Below are 25952 nucleotides of genomic sequence, written 5' to 3' on the forward strand. Positions count from 1 at the left end.
TAGTAATAAATAATATTTATTACTGGTACCTTGCTAAGCACTTGAGGTTCATTGTATCATTTTCAATTTCCACAAAAAGCCATCCAGGTGAAAATGATTATCACCACTTTAGACATTTTAAAAACTGAACTTTGAGGGGCGCCTGGGTGGCGCAGTCGGTTAAGCGTCCGACTTCACCCAGGTCACGATCTCGCGGTCCGTGAGTTCGAGCCCCGCGTCAGGCTCTGGGCTGATGGCTCAGAGCCTGGAGCCTGTTTCCGATTCTGTGTCTCCCTCTCTCTCTGCCCCTCCCCCGTTCATGCTCTGTCTCTCTCTGTCCCAAAAATAAATAAACATTTGGGGCGCCTGGGTGGCGCAGTCGGTTAAGCGTCCGACTTCAGCCAGGTCACGATCTCACAGTCCGTGAGTTCGAGCCCCGCGTCAGGCTCTGGGCTGATGGCTCAGAGCCTGGAGCCTGTTTCCGATTCTGTGTCTCCCTCTCTCTCTGCCCCTCCCCCGTTCATGCTCTGTCTCTCTCTGTCCCAAAAATAAATAAACGTTGAAAAAAAAAAAATTTAAAAAAAAAAATAAATAAATAAACATTTAAAAAAAATTAAAAAAAAAATAAAATAAAAAAAAATAAAATAAAAACTGAACTTTGAGAAAAGTTAAGTTACTGGTCAGGGATCATTGAGGCTCTTACAAGTAGAGGCTGGATTGAAATCCAAATCCTCTGACCCCAAACTTAAAAAAATTTTTTTTCAACGTTTATTTATTTTTTGGGACAGAGAGACAGAGCATGAACGGGGGAGGGGCAGAGAGAGAGGGAGACACAGAATCGGAAACAGGCTCCAGGCTCTGAGCCATAAGCCCAGAGCCCGACGCGGGGCTCGAACTCACGGACCGCGAGATCGTGACCTGGCTGAAGTCGGACGCTTAACCGACTGCGCCACCCAGGCGCCCCCCAAACCCCAAACTTTAAAATTCTTGCATTTTGGGGCGCTTGGGTGGCTCAGTCCGTCAAGCGACTTAGGTTCAGGCCATGATCTCTCAGGTCATGAGTTAGAGTCCTGCCTCAGGCTCTGTGCTGACAGTTCAGATTCTGGACCCTGGTTTAGATTGTGTCTCCCCCTCTCTCTGCCCCTCCCCTGCTTGTTCTCTCTCTCTCTCTCTCTCTCTCTCTCTCTCTCTTGCTCAAAAATAAACAAACATTAAAAAAATTAAAGAAATTATTTTTAATGTTTATTTATTGTTTTTGAGAGATAGACAAAGCACAAGCAGGGCAGGGGCAGAGAAAGAGGGAGACACAGAATCTGAAGCAGGTTCCAGGCTCCGAGCTGTCAGCACAGAGCCTGACGGGCTTGAACTCACAAACTGTGAGATCATGACCTGAGCCAAAGCCAGACACTCAACAGACTGAGCCACCCAGGTGCCCCAAACATTAAACAATTTTTTGATAAAAAATAAAATACCTGTACTTGGGGGAGCCTGGGTGGCTCAGTAGGCAACGGACTCTTGGTTTGGGCTCAGGTCATGATCTCACGGTTCATGAGTTTGAGCCCTGCATCCATCTCTCTGCTGTCAGGGCAAAGAGCTGCTTCGGATCCTGTCTCCTTCTCTCTGCCCCTCCCTTGGACGTGCACATGCTTGCACGCTCTCTCTGTCTCTCTCTAAAAATAAATAGACATTAAAAAAGAAAAAACTCTGCATTTTACAGCACTGCCTTCCTCATTGATAACAAACCAGAGATTTGGATTTTGAAGAAACACACATTACAGCTTGTCAAAATATTAGATTTGTTCATTCTGTTAGGACCACCTTTTACATCCCAAGACCGCCATCTCAAGATGGCATAAGTCATAGCTATTAAATAAGCCCTGAATTAATAATGGTGCGACACTAAGGTCAAAGGGCCTTGGAAGTTGTTTCTTCCAGGTCACTCACATTTAAAGCCCTCCCCCAGGTCTCCTTGCTGATCTGTGGCAGAGGGGTGTTTGCCTCATTCACATAGTAATACTGGATCAACTGTTGAATCCCAGCCTTCACTGCAGGTTTAAGTGCAGCGCTGATTAGTAGTCCTGTGGGTCCCCCAGATAACCCAACCATGGTCATCAGAAAGTCATAACCCATATCTATGACCCCATCTTGGCCTCGTTCCTTGGCCTTGTCTGAGCAGTTCTGAGCAGCATAATACAGAGCTGTGCCCAGGTTGTAGTAGGTTCCCACTCCTGGCAACAGCTGGACTATATCGTGCACACCCTGCTCCTGCTCCTGTTCACAGTCATTGATGGGTAGGGATCGTTGGGCTCTTTGTGGGCCCCGCTGCTCTCTGGTCAACAGCTGTAGAGCAGAGGCCAGGGCATCCACTGAAACTGCCCTCCCTGTGCTTCTGCTTTTCTGGAGCCCTTGAAGATGCCGGATGAGGATCTGTGTAGCTTTCACACCCCCCTGATGATACAACTGAAGTTGCAGGGCCCAGGTATCAGCCTGGCAGCCAGCTTTCTCCAGGGTGATCAGCAGTGGCAAGCCTACCAAGAACTTGAGTAGAGGGGCCACGTGGGTGAAGCCAGGCAGGGACTTTGGGAGCAGGGTCTGGCAGAACAAAGGGTCTGAGGAAGGTGGCCAGGACCTCAAGGATGAGGGAAGGTGCATCAGAATATTTGTCTGGTTTCCATATGAAATGGCATCCACAGGGTGCAGCAGGAGGTAGCAAAAAAGCAGCTCAACTTGTATCGTGATGAATCTGAGGCCACACATGTCTGAAACAGTACACTGGAGAGGCGACAAACCAGAAAAATACAAACCAGTTCCCTAAGGGTTGTGGTCTGAAAGGAGCCCAGGACTCGGGGCACACCTCCAGCCATCATCTCCAAGCTTCCGTTATTTTTAGGTAAAGGCCCCAGAAATAGGAAATGCAGCCCAATTTTTCCCATCTGGCCTTCCCCATTTTCAAGTCACCAGAGACTTCCTCTGCTTTATTACCATCCGTTTATAGGGGACCCCAAATTACCATACAGTCCAGGCGAGAAGTGAGTTTGTCTTGGTAGGTTTGGTTGCTCCTCAATCCAGTTCTGCCCACTTCTCTGCCCCATGAAGAAAGGAAAGATTTGCTTTCCCCCGTAACCGGTAAGAGATGTAATCTCTGCAAATAGTTGTCCTTTGTATTGGCTGCTCAAACCCTGTCCCCTTGTCACACTCTCGACCTCAATACCTAAGACCCCATTTTATTTTGTCTCTCTTTTCAGTTAAGAATTAAATTAGTGAGGGGCGCCTGGGTGGCGCAGTCGGTTGGGCGTCCGACTTCAGCCAGGTCACGATCTCGCGGTCCGGGAGTTCGAGCCCCGCGTCGGGCTCTGGGCTGATGGCTCAGAGCCTGGAGCCTGTTTCCGATTCTGTGTCTCCCTCTCTCTCTGCCCCTCCCCCGTTCATGCTCTGTCTCTCTCTGTCTTAAAAAATAAATAAACGTTGGAAAAAGAAAAAAAAAAAAAAAAAAAAAAAAAGAATTAAATTAGTGAGCTACAGCATCTATCTAGCTGGGGATTTAGTACAGGGTGGATGAATGAGAAAAAGGTTAAAATACTTCTCATGCTTAGTACATATTACATGCACAGTATACGATGACTGAAGAAAAAGAAAAGGAAAGCAAAATGGAATAACAACTAGAGGCTGGGACTTTCTAAGTGGAGAGGGGCAAGGCTAACACCAGTCACATGTGTTTTAGCATTGGCATGAAATAAAGAGCATACATCTGTCCTGAGCGATCTGCTACATTTCTAACTACTTACCATGCCCCATCTTTGAACATAGTCCTGAGAAAAGACACTTGTTTCTTAGTTGGCATTGAATATCTGAAGTAAACCTAGACAAATTCCTGAATCAATTTCTCCATAAAGCACTTCCAAATAACTGTGGAACATTTGATAAATTATATTGTCATCATCCATAGACATTGAGAGGTCCTTTCTTACCTTAGGGGTTGCTTCAGCTTTTTGCCCAATCCTTCCCCATGTTCCCAAGACTTATTCCTGCAGTTCTAGGGGATACTGACAGCAAATTCTTTGCACTGTGTCAGCAACATGGGAGATGGCTGGTAGACCCACCTCACCAGTGGGTGTATTTGCCACCATCAATACATCCCTCAGGGTTAAATAGCTGAGTGTTGGATTTATCCAAGTTTCCCTCCAGATCCCCCAGATCCCTCAGGATAAACTTTGTATTGCCAATGCCTTCCTCTGTCTGCTTTTTTACTCTCATGGATGAGGGTTTCAGTTGATGTCCTTTCCTCCCATCCTAACAAGCTGAAGCTGCAGAATGTGAGCCTTAGTTGGGCAGCCAACCTCCTCCAGGGACATCCCCACAGCTAAGTAGGATAGGTACTCAGGCAGAGTGGCTATGGAGTGGGTAGCATGCAAGAGATCCTGGAAGGTCTTGAGATATGGGAGAGGGATCTGGATGGAGAGTGTTTTCAGAGAATGCCCAGTTTTTGTCAAAGATGGCTGGAAGTTCAGGGCCCCTTTCTGGACATTTCTTGGAAAGACTGCCAACGAGGACAGCAAAACACAGCAAAGGGGTGCCTGGCTGGCTCAGTTGGTAGAGCATGTGACTCTTGATCTCGGGGCTATGTTTGAGCCCCATGTTGGGTAGATTACTTAAAAATAAAATCTTAAAGGGCGCCTGGGTGGCTCAATCGGTTGAGCGTCCAACTTCAACTCAGGTCATGATCTCATGGTTTGTGGGTTCGAGCCCCACGTCGGGCTCTGTGCTGACAGCTTGCTCAGAGCCCAGAGCCTGCTTCAGATTCTATGTCTCCTTCTCTCTCTGCCTCTCCCCCCCTCACTATCTCTTTCTGTCTCTCAAGAATAAATGTATAAAAAATTTAAAAATAAATTAAAAAATTAAATCTTAAAAAAAAAAAAAGATACAGCAAAGGAGCAGCACAGTCTGGATCATGGTGGGTCAGCAGGAACAGCCCTGCTTGAAAGAAGTGCTCGGGTTGGGAAGTAGGGAAGGCTTGGGACAAAGAGACACCAAGACCAGTCAGAGCTTGGAAGTGGCCCTGCCCTTGGAAACTTTAATTACCCTGGACACAACTTTGCCCCCACCCTTACAAACTGTGGGCAGTCCTCACCTGCTCCAGAAACAAGCCAGAGGAATAAGATGGTCCGAACACGTCCTTTCCTCGGTGCTTCTCTAATCTGAATGACAGCTTTCTAGAACTCACCTTCTCTTCATTCCAGCCAAAAAAAAGTTGGCCCTTCTGAAAACAGTGAAGGACATATGTTCACAAATATTTATCCACCTCCTCCTGGTTCAGGCTTTTCCTCCTCACCTTTGCCCCATGCTGACAAAAAGGCCATCACCCTTTGTGGCTACTGCTTTTCCTGCCCTGTATCCCTGTTACCCTAAGATTTCTCTAGGCCTAAACCTAGATCAGGAAAAATTCCTGTCTCTTCTGGGGAAGCAGGGAGGCAAAAGGCAGGGACACCAATGATTTCTGGGCAGGAGACACCAAAATAGTTCTTACTCAATGGGCTTACCAGGTAGAAAAATGAGAAAATGGAACCTATTGGCAAGCCAGACCAAATTAGAGCAACTTTTGTTTTTACCGTGCCATTCTTGCACAATACCCTACTTAAACACATTTATTACCCTGGTAGTACTTTTTTTTTCAACTTCATTTTTTTATTTTATTTTAGAGCACATGAGCAACAGAGAGAGGGGCAGAGGAAGAGAGAGGGAATCTTAAGCAAGCTTCACACTCCTCACAGAGTCTGACGTGGGACTTGATTCCACGACCGTGGGATCATGACCTGAGCCGAAGTGAAGTTAGATGTTCAACTGAACTGAGCCACCCAGGTGCCCCCAGAAATTCAATTTTCAAAAATGTATTTCTCTATCTTCTTAGGAAATTACATAATTCATCATCTATGTATACTACCTGCTTTTGATCTGTGTACAGATAAGAGTAAGTACTTAGTTATCTCTCAAACTTTGTGCATTTACTGAGCAATTTCTCGGTCACTATGTGTGTGAAAAGCAGTCTCCTCACTGAGTAATGAAGAAAAAAATATATTGCTCTTTTCACCAGTGCATTCCTGTGAGAGTGAATGGGGTTAAGGGAAAAACATACAAATGAATACTTTTCTAAATGAAGTATTTTAAATACCCCCCAAACTGGAGGATTAAATGTGTGCTCTGGCTCATAAGATAATACTCAACATACACATTATTTTGATTTCTTTATGAACACTAGCAATACAAAGGGAAGTGATCAGCCCCAAAATACACAAAACAAGGGGAAAAAATCTTTTTATTACTTTTTATAATTTTTTTAAATAATTTACAACCAGGTTAGTTAGCACATGGTACAACAATGATTTCAGGAATAGATTCCTTAAGCCCCTTACCCATTTAGCCCATCCCCCCTCCCACAACCCCTCCAGTAACCCTCTGTTTGTTCTGTATATTTAAGAGTCTGTTTCCCCCCCCCCCCGTTTTTATATTATTTTTGCTTCCCTTCCCTTGTGTTCATCTGTTTTGTATCTTAAAGTCCTCATATAAGTGAAATCATATGATATTTGTCTTTCTCTGTCTAATTTCACTTAGCCTAATACCCTCTAGGTCCATCCACGTAGTTGCAAATGGCAAGATTTCATTCTTTTTGATTGCCGAGTAATACTCCATTGTGTATGTAGATAGATAGATAGATACATATATATACCACATCTTCTTTATCCATTCATCCATCGATGGACATTTGGGCTCTTTCCATACTTTGGGTATTGTTGATAGCACTGCTGTTAACATTGGGATGCCTGTGTCCCTGTCAAACAGTATACCTGTAACCCTTGGATAAATACCTGGTAGTGCAATTGCTGGGTTGTAGGGTAGTTCTATTTTTAATTTTTTGAGGAACCTCCATACTGTTTTCCATAGTGGCTGCACCAGTTTGCACTCCCACTAGCAGTGCAAAAGAGATCCTCTCTCTGCATCCTCACCAACATCTGTTGTTACCTTACCCTGATAGTACTTCTTTTTTTTTATCTGTGATTTTGTTTTTAATTATCTTAAGCATTATCACATAATTTACAAATTTGTGCTGATGATATATCTCCTCTACTTTAACCCTTCTAACGAGTTAACAAAAGCACCGTTACCAATCATACATTGTGGTAATTCCACAGTTGTATTTTTGAATAGCTATGTAGAAAGCAATCCTGAATTATAACTTAGTAAAGAATTCACAAGCCAAATCTGCCGCTATAACTTATCACACTGAATTTTATTAAAAAAATTTTTTTTAATGTTTATTCATTTTTGAGACAGAGGGAGACAGAGCATGAATGGGGGAAGGTCATAAAGAGAGGGAGACACAGAATCTGAAACAGGCCGCAGGCTCTGAGCTGTCAGCACAGAGCCCGACACGGTGTTTGAACTCACGGACCGCGAGATCATGACCTGAGCTGAAGTCGGACGCCCAACCAACTGAGCCACCCAGGCGCCCCAATCATGCTGACTTTTAAAAGCATCTGACCTTACAGATCATCTATAAAATGTGAGAAGTGTTAATGTTCTTTATTTAATATTATACATAGACCACACTAAAATGCCTTTCATTAAGCAAAAGGCAACATTTTAAATGCAGGGAATTTTAATTAAATTGGCATATTTAAGACTAAAAAGATAAAGTGGACATTGCCAGCTTATCTTCAGCCCTTGCCTTTAACAGGCTAACAAACACAACTTGAAACACAGCTGAGTCTTGCTGTTCTGATACAGTGAAGGGATTTCCTCAGTATTTAAATATATTAACATAACCAGTTACATAAATCTAAATATAAAACCAATCTCCTGTAAGTTTAGAGATGTCATTTACCATCTCTGTGAAAAGCTCAACATCTAATCAACCCCAATCATATTTTTCAAAGGGGAAAACAGTGACAGCACTTGCTGAACTAGAATTACTATCAAAGGTCAAAAAGCGAATCATATTCATTTAACCACAAGCCAATCTTATTTAAATAAGGACTGTCCAAAAGAAATATTCTATCAGCCATTCATGACATGAATTCTGGTGTATGAGATCAATTTAAACATGGTACACATTAAAAAAGTCATGAGACATTTTTGTTTTGTAATAAATGAGGCAACGGCCAACTATTATTCCTTAGTAGCTTTTTTGAGATAAGCTATCAAGTTCACTCTTTCCCCTGCCTTCTTAATGCCAGCGAAGATCATTTTTGTTCCAGGGACGTACTTCTTGGGATTCTCCAAATACTGCATCAATGTCTCCTCTCCCCAAGTGATGCCTTTGTTCTTGTTGGCATCCGTGTAAGACAACCCAGGGGCTTGACCTGTTTTTCGCCCAAATAAACCATGGAGATTTTGTCCAGTCTTGTGCTTGCCTCCCTTTTCCACAGTATGGCACTGGGCACACTTCTGAACAAAAATCTTCTTGCCCTTCTCAACATCACCCATTTTTAAATCGCTCCTTGGTTGCGCGCGAAACGAAGGTGCCTGCTCCCAAGCCGGATGTCCAGCTCTCCACCCCGATAGTACTTCTAAGCCTATGTCAGAACTGTAGGCATTGAGCTTCATTTCTCATTTCTAGGGGTCTAGATGAGAAACTGTAGTCTGGAAATAGGGAACGATGACATGTGGTGCTTCCTAAAACTGGTACAGAAGTCACCACATCGTTTTGCCATACAGGTTCCTCTCTGGTGCTATAACCTACCTCTGGCACACAGCCAAGGCATTAGGCCAATGAACAAATCCCTGGTCCCTCCTCCAGTTTTACTCCCCTCAGTCCCAGGAGGGGCCCCTAATGAGCAAAAAGAAATCAGAAGGAAAAAGAAAAAAGTTTTCTAGAAGAAGAGGAGTAAGTCTTCAGGGAGCTACCGGGACACAATCCTAAAATTGGGAGGAGGAACTGGATTTAGAGGCATCCAACACTGTCGCCTGAAATTCCTGGACCCTAAATCCATGGAGCACCTCAAGAGTCTGCTGCTTCTGTACAGCCCAGGGGGTTTTTGGATCCTGTCAGATTCTCCCGTTCCTGACTTGAGTTCACTCTCTGTAACTGGCCCTATCTCCACGTTTAGTTAGTCAGCATTACCATCCTCCTCAATGTGAAAATGACTTTTTGTTGAAATTACCCAAATTTCTTTTTTTTTTATTTTTTTTAACGTTTATTTTATTTTTGAGACAGAGAGAGACAGAGCATGAACGGGGGAGGGGCAGAGAGAGAGGGAGACACAGAATCGGAAGCAGGCTCCAGGCTCTGAGCCATCAGTCCAGAGCCCGACGCAGGGCTCGAACTCATGGACCGTGAGATCGTGACCTGAGCCGAAGTCGGAGGCTTAACCGACTGAGCCACCCAGGCGCCCCAAAATTACCCAAATTTCTAACTCCCATGCCTTGGGAGTGACAGGGGAGGCAGACTGAATGTGTAAATACGGTAGGGGGAGGAAAAGTGGTGAGGAGTTTGTCTCCAGGACCAAGGAGAAAAATGACAGAAGGATGAAGACACAAGCAGGTCCCCCCAGACTTCCTACCTTTGCTCCTCTCCTTGTCTTCCACCTGTTCCTCATCAAATCCCAACAGGTGTCAGCTGAGATTTTTTTGGTGGTGGTTTTAATTAGTCGAGTTTTTTTAAAAAATCTTTTTATTGTTTATTTATTTTTGAGAGACAGAGAGACAGAGCGCAAGCAGGGGAGAGGCAGAGAGAGAGGGACACCCAGAATCCGAAACAGACTCCAGGCTCTGAGCTGTCAGCACAGCACAGAGCCCAACGCCAGGCTCGAACTCACATACACGAGATCATGACCCGAGCCAAAATCGAATGCTCAACTGACTGAGCCACCCAGGCGCCTCTAGAGTTTATTTCTTAGAGTAGTTTTAGGTTTGTAGAAAAATTAAGCAGTAAGTACAGAGTCCCCAAATATTCCCTCTTCCTTGACCCCTCAGTTTCCTGTATTAACATCTTATATTGGTGTGGTACATTTGTTACAGTTGATTATTATTTTTAAAGTTATTTATTTTGTTATGATATTATTACCTAAGTCCACAGTTCACATCAGGGTTCAGTTCTTTGCATCATATAGCTCTTTTAAGTTTATTATTATTATTTTTTTAAGAGATAGAGAGCAAGCAGGGGAGGGGCAGAGAGGGAGGGAGACAGAGAATCCCAAGCAGGCTCCACACTGCCATCAGAGCCCGATGCAGGGCTCAAACTCATGAACCATGAGATCATGTCCTGAGCTGAAATCAAGAGTCAGATGCTTAACCAACTGAGCCATCCAGAAGCACCTGCATCATATAGTTCTATGGGTTTTACCAAATGCATAATGACATATTATCTACCTTTACAGTACCATACAGAACATTTTTCACTACCCTAAAAATCTTGGTTGCTGTTTTAGCTGCCTGGTCTCCCAATGAAATAGGAGGCATCAAAATTAACTCCATCAGCCCCTAGACCAATGTGGCTGGTACACAAGTACTCAATAGACAGCAGTCCTATTATCCCCTAGGGAGACCAGGACTGCTCTCCTTTTGCTGGCTTACAGGAGGGCCCTCAGGGTTTGTGCTTAGCACTTCTCATCAGGGCCTTGCTCTCCAGTGAGTTCAGATTCCAGCTCTGGATGAAGCTTTCCTCTGAATGACTTTAAGAATCATCTAACTTGCTGGGGTGCCTGGGTGGCTCAGTCGGTTAAGCATCCGACTTTGGCTGAGGTCATGATCTCAGTTTGTGAGTTCAAGCCCCATGTCGGGCTCTGTGCTGACAGCTCAGAGTCTGGAGCCTGCTTCAGATTCTGGGTCCCCTCCTCTCTCTTTTCCCCTCCCATGCTCAAGCTCTGCCTCTCTCTGTCCCTCAATAATAAATAAACATTAAAAAAAAATCATCTAACTTGGGGTGCCTGGCTGGCTCAGTCGGTAAAGCATGCAACTCTTTTTTTTTTTATTTTTTTTAACCTTTATTTTTGAGACAGAGAGAGACAGAGCATGAATGGGGGAGGGTCAGAGAGAGGGAGACACAGAATCTGAAACAGGCTCCAGGCTCCGAGCTGTCAGCACAGAGCCTGACGCGGGGCTCGAACTCACAGACCGTGAGATCATGACCTGAGCCGAAGTCGGCCGCTCAACCGACTGAGCCACCCAGGCGCCCCAAGCATGCAACTCTTGATCTTGGGGTTGTGAGTTCAAGCCCCTTGTTGGGTGTAGAGAGTACTTAAAATCTTAGGGACCCTTGGGTGGTCTAGTCTGTTAAGCGTCCAAATTCGGCGCAGGTCACGATTTCATGGTTCGTGGGTTCAAGCCCCCTGTCAGACTCTGCGCTAGCAGTCTGAAGCTCCTTGGGCTTCTTGCTCTCCCTCTTTTTCTGCCCATCCCCTGCTCATGCTCTCTCTCTCTCCCTCTTTCTCTCAAAATAAATAAACATAAACAACAAAAAAACTTCCTAAAAAATATTGCTTTGGGGCATCTGGGTGGCTCAGTTGGTTAAGCATCTGACTCCAGCTCAGGTCATGATCTCATGGTTTGTGGGTTCAAGTGCCACATCAGGCTCTGTGCTGACAGCTCAGAGCCTGGAGCCTGCTTCAGACTCTGTGTCTCCCTCTCTCTCTGCCTCTCCCCACTCATGCTGTCTCTCTCAAAAATGAATAAACATTAAAAAAATTAAAAAAGGGGCGCCTGGGTGGCGCAGTCGGTTAAGCGTCCGACTTCAGCCAGGTCACAATCTCGCGGTCCGTGAGTTCGAGCCCCGCGTCGGGCTCTGGGCTGATGGCTCAGAGCCTGGAGCCTGTTTCCGATTCTGTGTCTCCCTCTCTCTCTGCCCCTCCCCTGTTCATGCTCTGTCTCTCTCTGTCCCAAAAATAAATAAACGTTGGAAAAAAAAAATTAAAAAAAAAATTAAAAAATAAATAAATAAAACATTGCTTTATTCACCTACATATACCTAGTTTTTGGTAATCACCCCCAATTGACACCCAATGCCCAGAATGGTGACTCTTATATAGGAGGCACTGAATACATATATGTATTAATTGGATATATTAATAAATGCATCTTTGGGACCTAAAGATGAGTAAAACACAATCCTTCAAGGTGTTCACAGTCTAATGGGAAAAAGAGCAAACAAGATGAAACACTTAAGACTGGCACTTTATCAGGGGAATGAACAAATCCCAGCGGGAAGGGTGACTGCTTGTGGTTGGGGGTTCAAAAGAGTGACAAAAGCTGTGTGACAGAAGAAAGCACATTTGAGCTGATTCTAGAAGGATGAGATAGGAGTTGGATAGAGCTCACCAATAGAGGAACAGTGATAATCAACAATTTGGTATATGAAAAGGCCTGCTCTGGGAGGCTGATTAAAAATACTGAAGGGTTGGGGCGCCTGGGTGGCGCAGTCGGTTGAGCGTCCGACTTCAGCCAGGTCACGATCTCACGGTCCGTGAGTTCGGGCCCCGCGTCGGGCTCTGGGCTGATGGCTCGGAGCCTGGAGCCTGCTTCCGAGTCTGTGTCTCCCTCTCTCTGCCCCTCCCCCGTTCATGCTCTGTCTCTCTCTGTCCCAAAAATAAATAAACGTTGAAAAAAAAAAATTAAAAAAAAAATACTGAAGGGTTGGGGTGCCTGGGTGGCTCGGTTGGTTAAACGTCTGACTGGCTCAGGTCATGATCTTAGGGTTCATGGGTTCAAGCCCCACATCGGATTCTGTGCTGACAGTTTGGAGTCTGGAGCCTGCTTTAGATTCTGTGTCTCCTTCTCTCTCTGCCCCTCCCCGACTCACACCGTGTGTGTGTGTGTGTGTGTGTGTGTGTGTGTGTGTGTATGTGTGTGTCTCTCTCAAAAATAAACAAACATTAAAAAAAAAAACAACAACAACCCTGAGGGGCTGGGATGCCTGACTGGCTCAGTCTGTAAAGTATGTGACTCTTAATCTTGGGGTTGTAAGTTCAAGCCCCACACTGGGCGTAGAGATTACTTAAAAATAAGTAAGTAAATAAGTAAGTAAGTAAGTAAGTAAATAAATAAATAAATAAATAAATAAATAAATAAATAAATAAAATCTTTAAAAAAAATTGGCAGTAAGGGGCAACAGTTTAAAATATGGGCATAGTCAGGCATGGTGGTGAGGATGCAGAGACTTGCTCAGATCAAGTATGCTATTCTGGGTCCAGACTCTGTACTGAAAGAAATGGGAAACCATGAAATGCTCTTGAGCAAAGTAAAGACATGATGACAACCATGTTTTAAAAGGAATTCTGCAGGCAGAAAGGGAAATGAATGACAGGGAAAAGGAGACTGAGACGAGGAGCCTTAGAGGGTCAGATACTGTAGGAGTCAAGGTCAGAAATAAGGAGGGGTATACTCTGGGGGTGGAACCAATGTAGTGTATGGCTCATTCTCTTAAGTTCCTTCACCAACAGCTGCCACTCAGGTGCCTCTAAATTGTTTAAAATGATGAAGTGTTATGTGAATTTTACCTTAAAATCACATTCTTTTCAAGCACCTACAGAACACTCACCAAGATATACCAAAACCAAGATATACGTAGGTGGCTCAGCTGGTTAAGCATCTAACTCTTGGTTTCGGCTCAGGTCATGCTCTCATGGTTCAGGAGTTTGAGCCCCGCGTCGGGCTCTGCAATGACAGTGTGGAGCCTGCTTGGGATGGATTCTCTCTCTCTCTCTCTCTCTCTCTGCCCCTCCCCTGCTTGTGTGTGCTCTCTCAAAATAAATACTTAAAAAAAATAAACACACACACACACACACACACACACACACACACACACACACACCACATCTGGGCCATGAAACAAAACTGTTAGACAAATTTAAATTAGCATGCTTTTTAACTACTGTATATTTCATCACTGTATATCCTATAGGTATCAGAGCTAATGTTTATTTTGGATTTTGAATGCCACACAGCATATCAAAAAATTAGAATTCATTCCTTCTATGCCTATCTAGTTTTCTTCTAGCACAAAACTCCCAGTCCCAGGCTCTAAGTTATAGCGCTTAAACAAGACCCATCACCAGCAAAGGGCTCAACTTACTACCTCTGACACCTGCCCCTTTGAGGTCATGGTAGTTGTTTCTTCCAGGTCACTCACATCCAAGCTTCCCCTAAGCTCTGCTCCCTTGTCTCTGGAAGAGGCTGTTTCTCATAGTAACACTGGAGCTAAACCTCAGCCCTTACCACAGGCTTAAATGCAGAGCTGACCAAAAACTGCATCGGTCCTAACCATCACAATTATCAGAAGGTCATAATCCAGGCCTATGGCCTCATCTCAGTCATCTACTGGCCTCTGAGCAGTTCTAAGCAGTATAGTATAAAACTGCAGTTTATAGTAGGGTTCCACTCCTGTCAACGATGGGACCTCATTGTGCTCAGGCTGCTCCGGCTCCCAGTCCTCAGTGGGGCAGACACGTGGCCTTCCCTGAGTCCAACACCTGCAGAACAGGGGCCAAGGTACCACACAATACTCTCCCCGCTGTGCTCTGCTATTCCAGAGTCCTTAGAGCTAGTGGGTGTGGGTCTATGTACTTTTACACATCCCAGACTATAGAGCTAAAGCTGTGGGTCCAGGCATCTGTTTGGTAAAGTCAGCTTGCTCCAGGGCTTCCCTGGTGCCAGGCCTATTAGATCTTGGGTAGAGAGGCCATGTAGATAAGGCCAGGCAGGAACATTAGGGGCCAAGTCTAACAGAATCAGGGGTGTGCAGAGGGTGGCTGGGATCCTGGGGATGAAGGAAAGGACATCAGGACCTTTGTCTGGGTTCCATATGAAATGGCAGCTATAGAGTGTTAACATGCAGCAATGAACGATCAAACTATTGCTGAAGTGGGAGCTAGAAAATAAAGTTTCACTTACGCATCACCTCTAGGCTGTACCTTTTAGGTTAGGGTCCATGGAATGGGAAATGGAACCCAACTGATCTCACTTGGCCTCTCTTATTCCTAGGTCACCAGGGACTTGTTTCATTTTCTACTTAAATGCAAGAGCCCCAAATTACCCTTTAGTGAGATGTGTGCCTTTCCAGTAGGTTGCTCCACTCCCAGTACTATCTTGTAGGAGGGGAACAAAGGGAATGGCTGCTTGCCTCAGTGATCAGTGGGAGACACGACTGTGCCAAGTGTTTGCACGTTTGTACTGCAACGTTCTGTTCAGAGCTCCCTTCAAAAGAACATGCAGTAAAGAGTCTATTCGGCTAACATCTTAAGTTTTGACTCCTTAGGATTTTCTGCAGTCACACCCACATCATTCTCTCCAGGCTGCTCGGAGCCAATAACTGGTGGAGGGTGCTAGGGCTAGCCCGTGTCTGCCAGATATGGGGCTCCTCAACCAGGTAATCTTTGCTTGGGGCTCCCCAACAGTCGGACAAGATTTTCTGAGTAACACTGCAATTTTCCCCTTTCTCCTCTCACAGGCATCTGACCACCATCATGGGCTATAGGTTCTCCCAATCTACACTGCTCTATCTCCCCTTTATCCTTCAAAAACATTTCCCCAATAAATCTCTTGCATTTCTAATTCCACCTACGCCTCTTCTTCCTGGAAGACCTGAACTGCACATGTATTGACTGACTGGAGTTTGTCCAGGTCTCAGACACTCCCCAGTAACCTGAAATTTCTGTTAGCAGTATCTGCCTCTCCCTCCCACATTCCCACTCTAGTTCAACACAGAGATCCAGGGAGATCTAGAGTGAGAATCAGATGGCTATGACTCAAATATGTAAAAGTAGCTTTTTATTCCTCTTTTCATTTAAAAATTTCAAAACTACAGGGTAAATAAATGGAAAAGGATAGCAATACTTTTGTGCCCAATCACAGCAAATGGTCTATACTTGATAAGAGAAACCAGTAAAAGAAATTGGGGCTAGAAGTTTCAAAGAAGCCTGGCAGGTCAGAGCCCCTTTGGGGGCATTTCTTGGAAAGACAGCCAATGCGGACAGCAAGACACAACAAAGGAGCCGGAACGGCCCTGCTGAAGTGCTCAGGTTGGGAAGTAGGGAAAGGCTTGGGATAAAGATACACCAAGACCAGACCAAGCTAGGAAATGTCTTAGCCCTTGGAAACTTCAATTACCCAGAGGTAGCTCCACTCCTATCTTTAGAGGCTGTGGGAGGAAAAAAAACCAAGTCAGAAGAACAAGACAATCCAAATGCATCCTTTACCTAGGGCTATCCCTGATCTCAATAGCTATTTTTGGAATGTCTCCTTCATCCCACATTAGCTAGAAACACGGGGAGCCAGAAAGCTGATGGTTTCCAAGAACAGGAAAAGACACGGCATTTGCAGTATTTATTCATCTCTTTCTTGCCCAGACTTTATCCTCCACTCTGCTCCATGCTGGAAAACTGGCTCTTGCACCCTTTGTGGCTCCTGCTTCTTCCTGCTGTATACACTTGTCATCCTGAAGATTTATCCTAGACAAAGGATCTTGAGGTGAGAATGTTTTCATGTCTTCTGTAGGGAAAGCAGGAGAAAAGGGAAGGGTGATGGCCTCTTTTAACCCTAAAAGTTAAAGGCTCTTCTTCCAAGAACATAGCAGGTGGAAGGCTGGGAGACTTAGACAGATTGGCACATCACATCAACATTGGCAACTTTTAATTTTACACATTGAATGTAATACCAAACACAAACCAAACACGTTCATCATCTCGAGAGTACTGGATCCCAACCCTACCTAAACCACAGGAATTGGGTTCGATCTGGTGCCTGGGAGTGATCACAGGAAAGAAAATGAGGATGGGAGCATCTGGTGCTTTTTTAAAATGGTGCAACACCCCCACCCATCATGTCACAAAGCTCCCCATCTGGTGCTGTGACCCACCTCTGGCAGAAAGCCAAACAGGGTCCCAGGTGCCTTCTATATCTCACTCACTCCTCCGATTTTCTAAGGGGTGCTACTAACCCAAAGAAACAGATCCTAGAAAAAGAGAGGTAAGTCTCTGGAGAGCTACTGAGGCATACTGCTAAAACTGGGAGACGCAAGAAGTGATTGCAGAGTTGTCCCAACACTGTTGCTGGAAATTCCCGGACCCCAAATCCCTGGGGAAGCCCAGGTCTCTACTGCTTCTGTCTACTAAGAGCAGTTTCTGGGTCCCGTTTCTGAAGTCTGACTGAAATTCACCACCTAAAAATGATCTACCTCTACCCCAAAGCTTCTGGCTCTTCAGTCATTCTCATCTTCATCCTCAATTTGAAACCGTTTCTTCTTTTGGATTCCTGGAGCTCTGGACTCTGGTGCTATGGGAATGAAAGGGGTGAGAAGAGAGAGAGAATCTAAATATGTTATGGGGAAAGAAGGACAGTAGCACTGATCTTTGGGATTGAAGGGAAGAGTGCTAGAGGTCAGAAGAAAAAGCAGGTCCCTGTCAGACTCCCTACCTTTGTTCCTGCCCTCATCCTCCTCCTGTTCTTCATCGCTGTCCAGCAGTTGTCGCTTCCTGGGTACCATTTGCAGCTGTTCTTTCTCACCAGCGGTCCCTTCCCCTGAAATGACCATGAGAGGCATGGAATTAGAGAACTGGGCCCTCATCTTCTCAAAATACCCTATCAGCCCTCTAGATCAACATGGCTAGCCCATAGTTAGTACCCAACAGGTAAGTGGTCTTACCGCTGGGGGACACCGGGCCAGCTTTCTTTTTCCGGGCCAACTGGAGGGCCCTCAGGGCTTGTGCTCGCTGCTCCTTTTGGTGCTCCTCCTCAGGGTTTTGCTCTCCAGGGACTTTCGGTTCTAGTCCTGGCCGAAGTTTTTGCTCCTCCTCTGGCTGACTCAAAGAAGCTGCTATCCTCCGGAGCTGGGAAGGACTCAGCTTGGCTGGAATCCTCCAGAAGGTTTCCTACAGGTGCAAACAAGTTGAAAATGAAAGCAGTAGGAAAGGAGCAGACTCTACTTCACCCGATCTTGATAATATTCATTGAAAAAATATGATTCATTGAATAAACTCTACTTATTGCTTATTTATCCAGTATATGCACAATGTCTAGTACAGTGCCTCATACAGCACAAAGCTCCCAGTAAATTCAGTTGTTAATTAAATAAATGAATGAATGGGGGTGCCTGGGTGGCACAGTTGGTTGAGCATCAGACTTCAGCTCAGGTCATGATCTCACAGTTCATGGGTTCAAGCCCTGAGTCAGGCTCTGTGCTAAGACCTCAGAACATGGAGCCTGCTTCAGATTCTATCTCCTTCTCTCTCTGCCCCACCCCTGCTCTGTCTCTCTCTCTCAAAAATAAACATTAAAAAAATTTTTTTAAATAACAAAATAAATGAATGAATGGATATTGGGGATGCAAAGATAAATCAGATATGATCCCTGCTTTCAAGGAACCCACAATCTAATGGGAGAAAGAACCAACATACTGTAATCTCACAGGATGGGGGCTACATCAAGGGAATGAATAAATCCCAGCTACCAAAGTTATTACTTTCACTTTAGAGGTTGAAGGAGTGGTAGGGACTGCTTCTCTGAGGAGGTAAGAACTGAATAGACTCTTGAAGGTCGAGCAGAGGGTCGTCAGGAAGATGGGTGATGTGTGTGTCACCTTGTATGTGTGGCTGGAGCCGTCCAATGGAGGGACTGGCACGATCAACTGTGTGGATATATGAGAAGCCTACTGTTTGGAGAATAGAAAGTAGTCCAGGAGGAGGATGGGGAAACACAGGTGTGTGGGTGGCATGGCCATGAGGCTGCAAAGGCTGGTCAAGGCCAAGCATGCCACTCAGAGGTCAAGGACTCTGTCCTGCCAACAGTGCAGAACCATCCAGTTGGTTGGTTCAGGAGAGTAATATAATCTCTTCTGGAGAGAAAGGGAAGTAATGGACAGGGGAGTAATACAATCAAAATTCCACTTTAGAAAGGTAACTTGTGGGGTGCCTAGGTGGCTCAGGTGGTTAGGTCTTGATCTCAGGGTTGCGAGTTTGAGCCCCACACTGGGCTCTACACTGGGCATGGAGCCTACTTAATAAGGGAAAAATAAAAAGAAAATAAAAAGGGAAGGAAGGAATGGAGGAAGGGATGAGGGAAACTCAGGACAACATGGAAGATGGACTAGGGGAAGGCGAGATTAGAGAAGATGAACAGGATGGCTGCCGCAGGAGTCTCGGTCAAAGTTGAGAGGAAATGAGGTCAGAGATGGCAACTGCAACGAGGAGAAAGAGATGTACGTATTTTAAAATAGCAGTAATATGCCATAGCTGATACCGTAACTAGCATACTTACCTGCCCAGAGGAAGGAGGCCGAACTCCTAGCTTGCGCAACAGCCGTTGAAACTGTTCATTTTCCATTGCTTCCTCATTTTCTTCTGTCAACGGCACCAAAGGCACTGCCTGCGAGCAGCCTAGAATAGGGCCAGTAGTCATGTGGTGAAGTTTTGAAGAAAGAACTGGTCATCCATCCCATGGCCAGCTCTCCAGCAGCCTCCAGTACCCCAGCCCCGAAAACCATCATTTATCCACTCACCATCCTCTTCTCGATCATCTGCTACTCGAATCAGGCAGTTCTGGAGCCACAGAAGGGGAGCAGAAAAGCCTAAGGGAAGGAGGGAAACTTAGAATTGGCTCATACTACCAACCCCTCCACCTGAGACATCTCTCGTAGGCCAAGTCCTCACCTTCCTGATACAGGCTTTGCCCAAGGTTTTCAGTTGAAAGCACTGAGCTACCCTGGGCTTGCTCTGCTTCTGAGTCCTCCTCTTTCTCTTCATCTTCTTCACTCTCTTCCTCTGGCAGGATTTCCTCTTCTTCCAGATCTTCCCGGCAAAAATCTTTCAGGGACTCCTCTCCATTAGGCTAAAAAGGAAACAAGATGAAGAACTGAGTGGAGTCCGTTGGTTCTTGACCACTCCTGGAAACTGGTGGGGTGTGTGTGTGTGTGGAGGGGAAGACACCTAGCCAGAGAGCTTAAGGCAGGAAGAATCTGGGTGAGCTACCTCTGAGGGGCACTTCAGGGGGAGTGGGCCCAGCCTGCAGAGCCAGGGAAAGACTGTTACCGAGCTCGAGGGTGCCAGCTTCTTCCGGCGTTTCTTATATAGCTCCCGCCGCTCAGCCACCAGCCCCAGAGCCAGCAGCTTATCCACTATTCGGGCCCGTGAGCGTTTGGCTGTGATATTCTTCATGATATGACCTAGCACATCTACAAAGAGAGAAAGTGTAAGTTCCCTAAAGCAACAGGGGAAGCGGAGGAGTGAAAGACAGCAGAGGTCTTTGGAAAGAGGCTAATTCAATTCACTCACAAATGACACCACAGGTATGGTAAGTGGAAAGAAGGAATGAAATAAGCCTTCCTTGGGAACAGGAGGCAGGGGGAAGCAATGGCCAGCTTGGCTCTCTCATCTCCAAGGTTCCCTGAGCTTCCACTCACCATCTGAGTCCTGGAACTCCTCAAAAAGCCGCTGCAGCTCCAGCTCCTGATCTTCTGTCCACAGTACAATATGGGTTCCTTTCCTGCTTAAGGAGACGTCAGTGGAAGAGGGGGCCCAGGGAGCAAACTGAGGACCGAGGACTCCCAATTTCAATGCCCTCCAGAACATGTGCCTCTACCTTTGGAAGCCCTTGACACTGTCGGCCAGTCCCAGCCGTACCAGATGGTGGATAACTTGCTTGCGTGTCCGAGGGGTTTTCAGGTGCACCAAGATGGTGTCTACCACATCCTGACCTAACATGGAGGGGGAGTGAGGCAGTAAAGAGGGGTCCTGGAGCTCAGGCTGCCTGCTTCAAAAATCTTCAGATCTCAAGGACTCATACCTTCCACATCCTTATGGGCGAGGTACAGTTCCTGAAGCTGGGCCTCCTCCTCTGGGCTCCACACCGGGGGTCTGCGACTGGAAGATCTAAATGGGGAAAGGAGGGGTGTCTGGGTGGCTCCATTAGTTAAGCATCACACACTTTGATTTCGGCTCAGATCGTGATCTCATGGGTTTTCGAGTTTGAGCCCCGCATCAGGCTGCTTGCACTGACAGTGCAGAGCCTGCTTAGAAGTCTCTCTCTCCCTCTCTCTCTGCTCCTCCTATGCACAAACTCTCTCTCAAAATAAATAAACAAACAAACAAACAAACAAACTTAAATAAAATAAAATAAAAATAGGGGTGCTTGGGTGGCTCAGTCAGTTAAGCATCTGACTTCAGCTCAGGTCACGATCTCATGGTCTGTGAGTTACAGCCTCGTGTCAGGCTCTGTGCTGACAGCTTAGAGCCTGAAACCTGCTTCGGATTCTGTGCCCCTCTCTCTCTCCGCCCCTCCCCTGCTCATGCTCTCTGTCTCAAAAATAAATAAATGTTAAAAAAATAAATGAATAAAAATAAAAATAAATTGACAAATGGGGAAAGGAGAAAGGGAACATGTAGGATGTTGGCCCCAAAGAGGAGACCAAAGGCCCTCTTTGGTCAGCTCCAAAAGGAACAAGAAGGGCAATGAGGTGACTGAAAGGAGCCACTAGCAGTGGCCTAAGGTGTGCTTCCTTTCCTTCATTCTCCTTCCACTTATGAACCCAAAGGCCAAATGAAGAGATTTTCTGGGTTGGGCCTACGGAAGCGGACACTGCAGGGGCTGAGCAGATTATGGGGAAAGGAGAGGAGCTGAGCTACAGGGAAAGAGGGCAAACATTTCCATGAATCTTTATGGTTTCCCAGCACATTTTGGGACAGGGCACCTTTGGGACAAGGGCCACCCCACTGCCAACTGACCATCCCCACGAAGGCTGGTGAAGGAAGGAAACTAGAGCAGACAGGAGATAGGCTCCAGACCCACTTCCTCTCTTGGGTGATCTCAGGGAAAGCAATTCACCTTGGGAGCTTATTTTTTCACCTATTAAAGAGGAAGAAAGTCAGACTAGCTGATCTGCAAGCTCTTCCAGCTTTGACACTCTGTGACTGTGTCACCCACCATTACCGCCCATCCTTTCCCATCCTGAAGCTCACCCGCCATCCAGAGAGCCATAGCCCTCGGCCATCTCTCGAACCACAGCTGTGTTCTTCCAGAACAGCAGCTCCACAAAGGCTTTTTGGTTGACTGCAGCCAATGCAAAGAACTTGCCCAGGATGTACTTGGCAAAAGTCACTAGCTCCTGTGGGATGAGGAAGCTGCTGTGAAACCTCTGGCCTAAATGGACATATAAACCAGGCCCTCCAGCCATTTTCTACCTATTCCCAGCTGCCTCTCCTCACTCAGACTCCCCTACCCTGCCCCTCCAGCTCCGTCCACCTGCCTGCCTACTTCCTCACTGATCTCTCCTCTCTTAGCCCTTGACATCACTCAGCACCCTTTATCTCTTGCAGACTACCCTTCATTACCCCCGGACCCCCCTATGCCTCTCCATCCCTGTTCCTTGGTATGCCCTCACTTTATAGGCCCCAGCAGCCGGGTCACTAAGCAGACGGTTGAAGAGGCAGAAGAGGGAGAGTTGGAAAAGGAGGGCTTCCATTTTGAGGTCATGGGCCAGCCGGTGCAGCATCTTGACAATGCAGTGGTTAGTGTGGGCACTGTTCTGTCGGTAGCTCCGCAGCAGCAGCACGTAGGCTCGCACAACAGTTGAGCTTGCAAAACTGCACCAAGACACAGAGAAAGAGGCTGTCAGCATGAGAAAGACAGTGATGGCCCTCCCAGCTCTGTAGTCGCCAACCTGGGACCAACTCAGTCTGCTCGGCCCGCACCGTTTCAGGTAGTCCAGAAAATTAAATTCTTTTTCTGACACCTGGACCGCTTGCAACTCTTCCTCCTCCTCCTCCTCCTCTTCCTCTTCTTCCTCTGCCCCTTGTTCCTCTGGCCCCTGCTGCCCTATAGGAAGAGTGAGAATTAGGGGCGCCTGGGTGGCTCAGTCGGTTAAGTACTTGACTCTTGGTTTTGGCTGAAGTCATGATCTCCTGTTTCATGGGTTCGAGCCCCACATCGGGCTCTGCGCTGACAGTGCAGAGACTGCTTGGGATGCTTTCTCTCCCTCTTACTCTGCCCCTCCCCCGCTTGCTCTCTGTCTCTCTCAAAATGAATACATAAACTTTAAAAAACTAAAAAAAAAAACCCAACAGAAAACAAAAAAGAAAGACCGAGGATTATTGGATCTCTGGAAGGACAGAGATGTGAAGGAAATGGAGACTCACGGGGAAGCGGGGCACAGAGAATCTGTTTCAGCAATTGGATCTCTTCCTCTGCAGAAATGTCTTGACAGCCAAACACATCTCCCTCTGGCCACACCTCCCTGAAGCCCAGAGAGAAAAAAGACTTTAACCAGGGAGAATATGAGTTATAATTTGAAGTGAGAAGTGAGAGAAGGAATTTCATTTGCAGCCAGAAAGAGAATGCAAACTGTCACTCAAAGATAAAACAAAGACTCTGGGGAAATTTTCCCTCATAAGCCACATTGCAACGAGGGGCACCTGGGTGGCTCAGTTGGTTAAGCGTCTGACTTCGGCTCAGGTCATGATCTTAACGGTTCGTGGGTTTGAGCCCCGCGTCGGACTCTGTGCCAACAGCTTGGAGCCTGGAGCCAGCTTTAGATTCTGTGTCTCCCTCTCTCTCTCCCCCTCCCCCACTTATGCTCTCTCTCTCTCTCTCTCTCTCTCTCTCTCTCTCTCAAAAATAAACATTAAAAAAAATTTTAGGGGGCCTGGGTGGCTCAGTCGGTTAAGTGTCCAACTTCAGCTGAGATCATGATCTTGCGGTTTGTGAGTTTGGGCCCTGCATGGGGCTCTGTGCTGACAGTTCAGAGCCTGGAGCCTGCTTTGGATTCTGTGTCTCCTCCTCTCTCTGCCCCTTCTATGCTCATGCTGTATCTCTCTCTGTCTCTCAATAATAATAAATAAATATTAAGAAAAAAAATTTTAATAAAAATAAGCCACATTGCAATGAATATCATCATGCAAACAATCTAAATGTCTGACATTTGGTTGAACAAATGTACATTTCATGATGCCATTAACAATTATGGCAATATATCTCGTATCTCTTAAGAAATCCTCACAATATATTAAGAAGTAAAAAAATACTATAAAACAGCATATACAATGTTTCATTTTTGTAAAAGAAGCTGTATAGATCTATATACAACACAGAAGATTAAAAAGCCTGGAAGATTACTCATCAAAATGTTAATGATGATTATCTTCAGCCAATAGAATTATCTATATTTTCCCCCCAATTAATTGTGCTTTCTGATATTTCTCAAAAATAAAATAAAAACAAACAGCAGGGGGGCGTGGGTGGCTCACTCAGTTAAGTGTCGGACTCTTGATTTCGGCTCAAGTCATAATCTCACAGTTTGTGGGTTTGAGCTTCATGTCGGGCCCTGAGCTGACAGAGTGGAGCCTGCTTGGGATTCTCTGTCTCCCTCTCTCTGCTCCTCCCCTGTTCACACACTCTCTCCAAAAATAAATAAATAAACATTTAAAAACAAACAACAAAAACCCCACAAAGCCAATCCAAGCTCCCCAGGACTCAGTGCTCAGTACAGAGCCCCCATGCTTCTGATGGGACTTCTCTCAATTGAAGGCAAAGAACCTTGTACCACAGTGAATGCCTCCCCCTACCCCCGAAATCCAGGAGCTGAATCCAGGAGAAGGGATGAGCAGGGTTCTTACCGGGCAGACCTAAGGAGGGTTAGGGCCTGTGGGGCCTGGCCAGTCAGGAGACAGTCTTGGATCCGCACCATGGCTTCTGCCCGCTGCTCTTCCACTGGCACCTCTGAGGCCGCATCAAAGGGAACCATGGAGTCCAAACTGAGCTCAGGATCCTAGAGAGGGATTAAGGCTATGGGAACAGAGGAGGGAAACCCAGACAGCCTATCGATGCACTACCCTTGAGAAAGATAGACTTTCTGCAACTACCTACCTGGGCATAGCACTGTAGCTGCTCGGCCAGGGATGGCCACATAGCTTCTAGTTCCCCTGTGCTATAGGAGCCATTACCAGAAGCAACAGGCTGATCTTGGACCTTCTTTTTCTTCTTTCTTTTCTTTCGTTTGTTCTATGGAGAAAGAACCATTGTTAGGATGACAGAAAAGCTAAGAGGACTTTCTCCCATCAATGTCTTCTCTATTAATTCATTCACCAGAGGTCTGAATTAATTAATAATCAATAGTCACGGAATGACAACTGTGTGCTATTCATAAGCAATAGGGATGCAACAGTGAACAGTGTATTTCCTTGCCCTTGAGGAGCATACAATCTAGTGGAATCTTGAGACAGGTGGGTAGATAGGTAAATTATAGTACAGTATGGGTAAGACCTAGAATATGGCTGAGCATAAAATGCCATGGCAAAACTTAAGAGTAGTATTTAACTTATTTCTTGGGATCAGAGATTTCCCAAAAGCAGTTCTAGCTTAACCAAGCCTATAAAATGAACAGATTTACAATGAGGATAAGAAATTCTACCCAAAAAAAGGGGCACCTGGGTGGCTAACTTGGTTTAAGCATCCAACTCTTGATTTTGGCTCAGGTCGTGATCTCACCTTTCATGAGTTCAAGCCCTGAGCCAGGCTCTATGCTGATAGAGAGCCTGCTTGGGACTCTCTTTCTCTCCTCCTCTCTCTGCCCCTCCCCAACGTGGTCTTGCACGTCTTTAATCTTTTATTTCATTTCAAGCTCATATTACAATCCCACATTTAGGGATCTGGGGACCCATATGAGCAGGTTGAGTTATTCTAACAGTAACTAATATAGGATGAGATCCCAGACCTTCTGGCTTTTAATTTAGGGTTCTTTCCATCTCACTACAATGCTTCTGAAGTATAACCAAGAAGGATCACAGCATAATTACTAAACTCTAAAACTGTGAATCCCCATAGTTTATGTGCTTAGCACACAGTAGGTATTTAATAAATGCTTCCTAAATGAATTAAAATATTTATGTTACACTGGAAATAAATCTAATTGAAAAAAGGAAACTATAGTAGACTCACATCAGCAACACCAACAAACCCTTTGCCCTCCTTAGTTCAGAGTAGTTCTAACAGGTGAGCTTAAGCTG

The 25952-nt window shown here is 45.8% G+C and overlaps 3 protein-coding genes across 3 annotated transcripts in view; all 3 read right to left on the reverse strand.

Annotated features, from left to right (window-relative positions):
* Window positions 1-1884: 1884 nt before the first annotated feature.
* Window positions 1885-5336, reverse strand: APOF (apolipoprotein F). Its single transcript, XM_047066381.1, has 3 exons — window positions 5309-5336; window positions 4317-4516; window positions 1885-2751 (listed from the first exon to the last, which is right to left on the reverse strand). The coding sequence occupies exons 1-3, from the start codon at window positions 5334-5336 to the stop codon at window positions 1885-1887; spliced, it is 1095 nt and encodes a 364-aa protein (XP_046922337.1).
* Window positions 5337-8056: 2720 nt separating this feature from the next.
* Window positions 8057-8468, reverse strand: LOC124502126 (cytochrome c-like). The gene has a single exon (XM_047066615.1). It carries the CDS (start codon window positions 8455-8457, stop codon window positions 8140-8142), a length of 318 nt encoding a protein of 105 aa, XP_046922571.1. The 5' UTR covers window positions 8458-8468; the 3' UTR covers window positions 8057-8139.
* A 7275-nt stretch (window positions 8469-15743) lies between these two features.
* Window positions 15744-25952, reverse strand: part of TIMELESS (timeless circadian regulator) — a 30887-nt gene continuing 20678 nt past the window's right edge. The window contains exons 14-30 of the mRNA XM_047067176.1: window positions 24814-24948; window positions 24564-24715; window positions 23088-23185; window positions 22644-22767; window positions 22334-22535; window positions 21912-22057; window positions 20740-20825; window positions 20536-20650; window positions 20357-20439; window positions 19986-20128; window positions 19608-19785; window positions 19457-19525; window positions 19216-19334; window positions 17606-17831; window positions 17377-17481; window positions 17138-17235; window positions 15744-16452 (exon numbers count right to left, since the gene is read on the reverse strand). Coding sequence (XP_046923132.1) covers window positions 17162-17235; window positions 17377-17481; window positions 17606-17831; window positions 19216-19334; window positions 19457-19525; window positions 19608-19785; window positions 19986-20128; window positions 20357-20439; window positions 20536-20650; window positions 20740-20825; window positions 21912-22057; window positions 22334-22535; window positions 22644-22767; window positions 23088-23185; window positions 24564-24715; window positions 24814-24948 — 2055 coding nt within the window. The 3' untranslated portion in view covers window positions 15744-16452; window positions 17138-17161. The remainder of the gene's footprint in view (window positions 16453-17137; window positions 17236-17376; window positions 17482-17605; window positions 17832-19215; window positions 19335-19456; window positions 19526-19607; window positions 19786-19985; window positions 20129-20356; window positions 20440-20535; window positions 20651-20739; window positions 20826-21911; window positions 22058-22333; window positions 22536-22643; window positions 22768-23087; window positions 23186-24563; window positions 24716-24813; window positions 24949-25952) is intronic.

The sequence above is a fragment of the Lynx rufus genome, unplaced genomic scaffold, assembly GCF_022079265.1.
Source record: "Lynx rufus isolate CCGP_SWC_20201006 ecotype Redwood Valley unplaced genomic scaffold, mLynRuf1.p SCAF_7, whole genome shotgun sequence".
Lineage (NCBI taxonomy): Eukaryota > Metazoa > Chordata > Mammalia > Carnivora > Felidae > Lynx > Lynx rufus.

Coding starts and splice junctions, on each gene's coding strand:
- APOF (XM_047066381.1), bottom strand. CDS start 5,336: ATGGCCTTTTTGTCAGCATGGGGCAAAG. Junction 4,517..5,308: donor TTTGTCAGCATGGGGCAAAG/GTGAGGAGGAAA, acceptor CCTCGTTGGCAG/TCTTTCCAAGAAATGTCCAG. Junction 2,752..4,316: donor TGGGGATGTCCCTGGAGGAG/GTTGGCTGCCCA, acceptor TCGCCTCTCCAG/TGTACTGTTTCAGACATGTG.
- LOC124502126 (XM_047066615.1), bottom strand. CDS start 8,457: ATGGGTGATGTTGAGAAGGGCAAGAAGATTTTTGTTCAGAAGTGTGCC.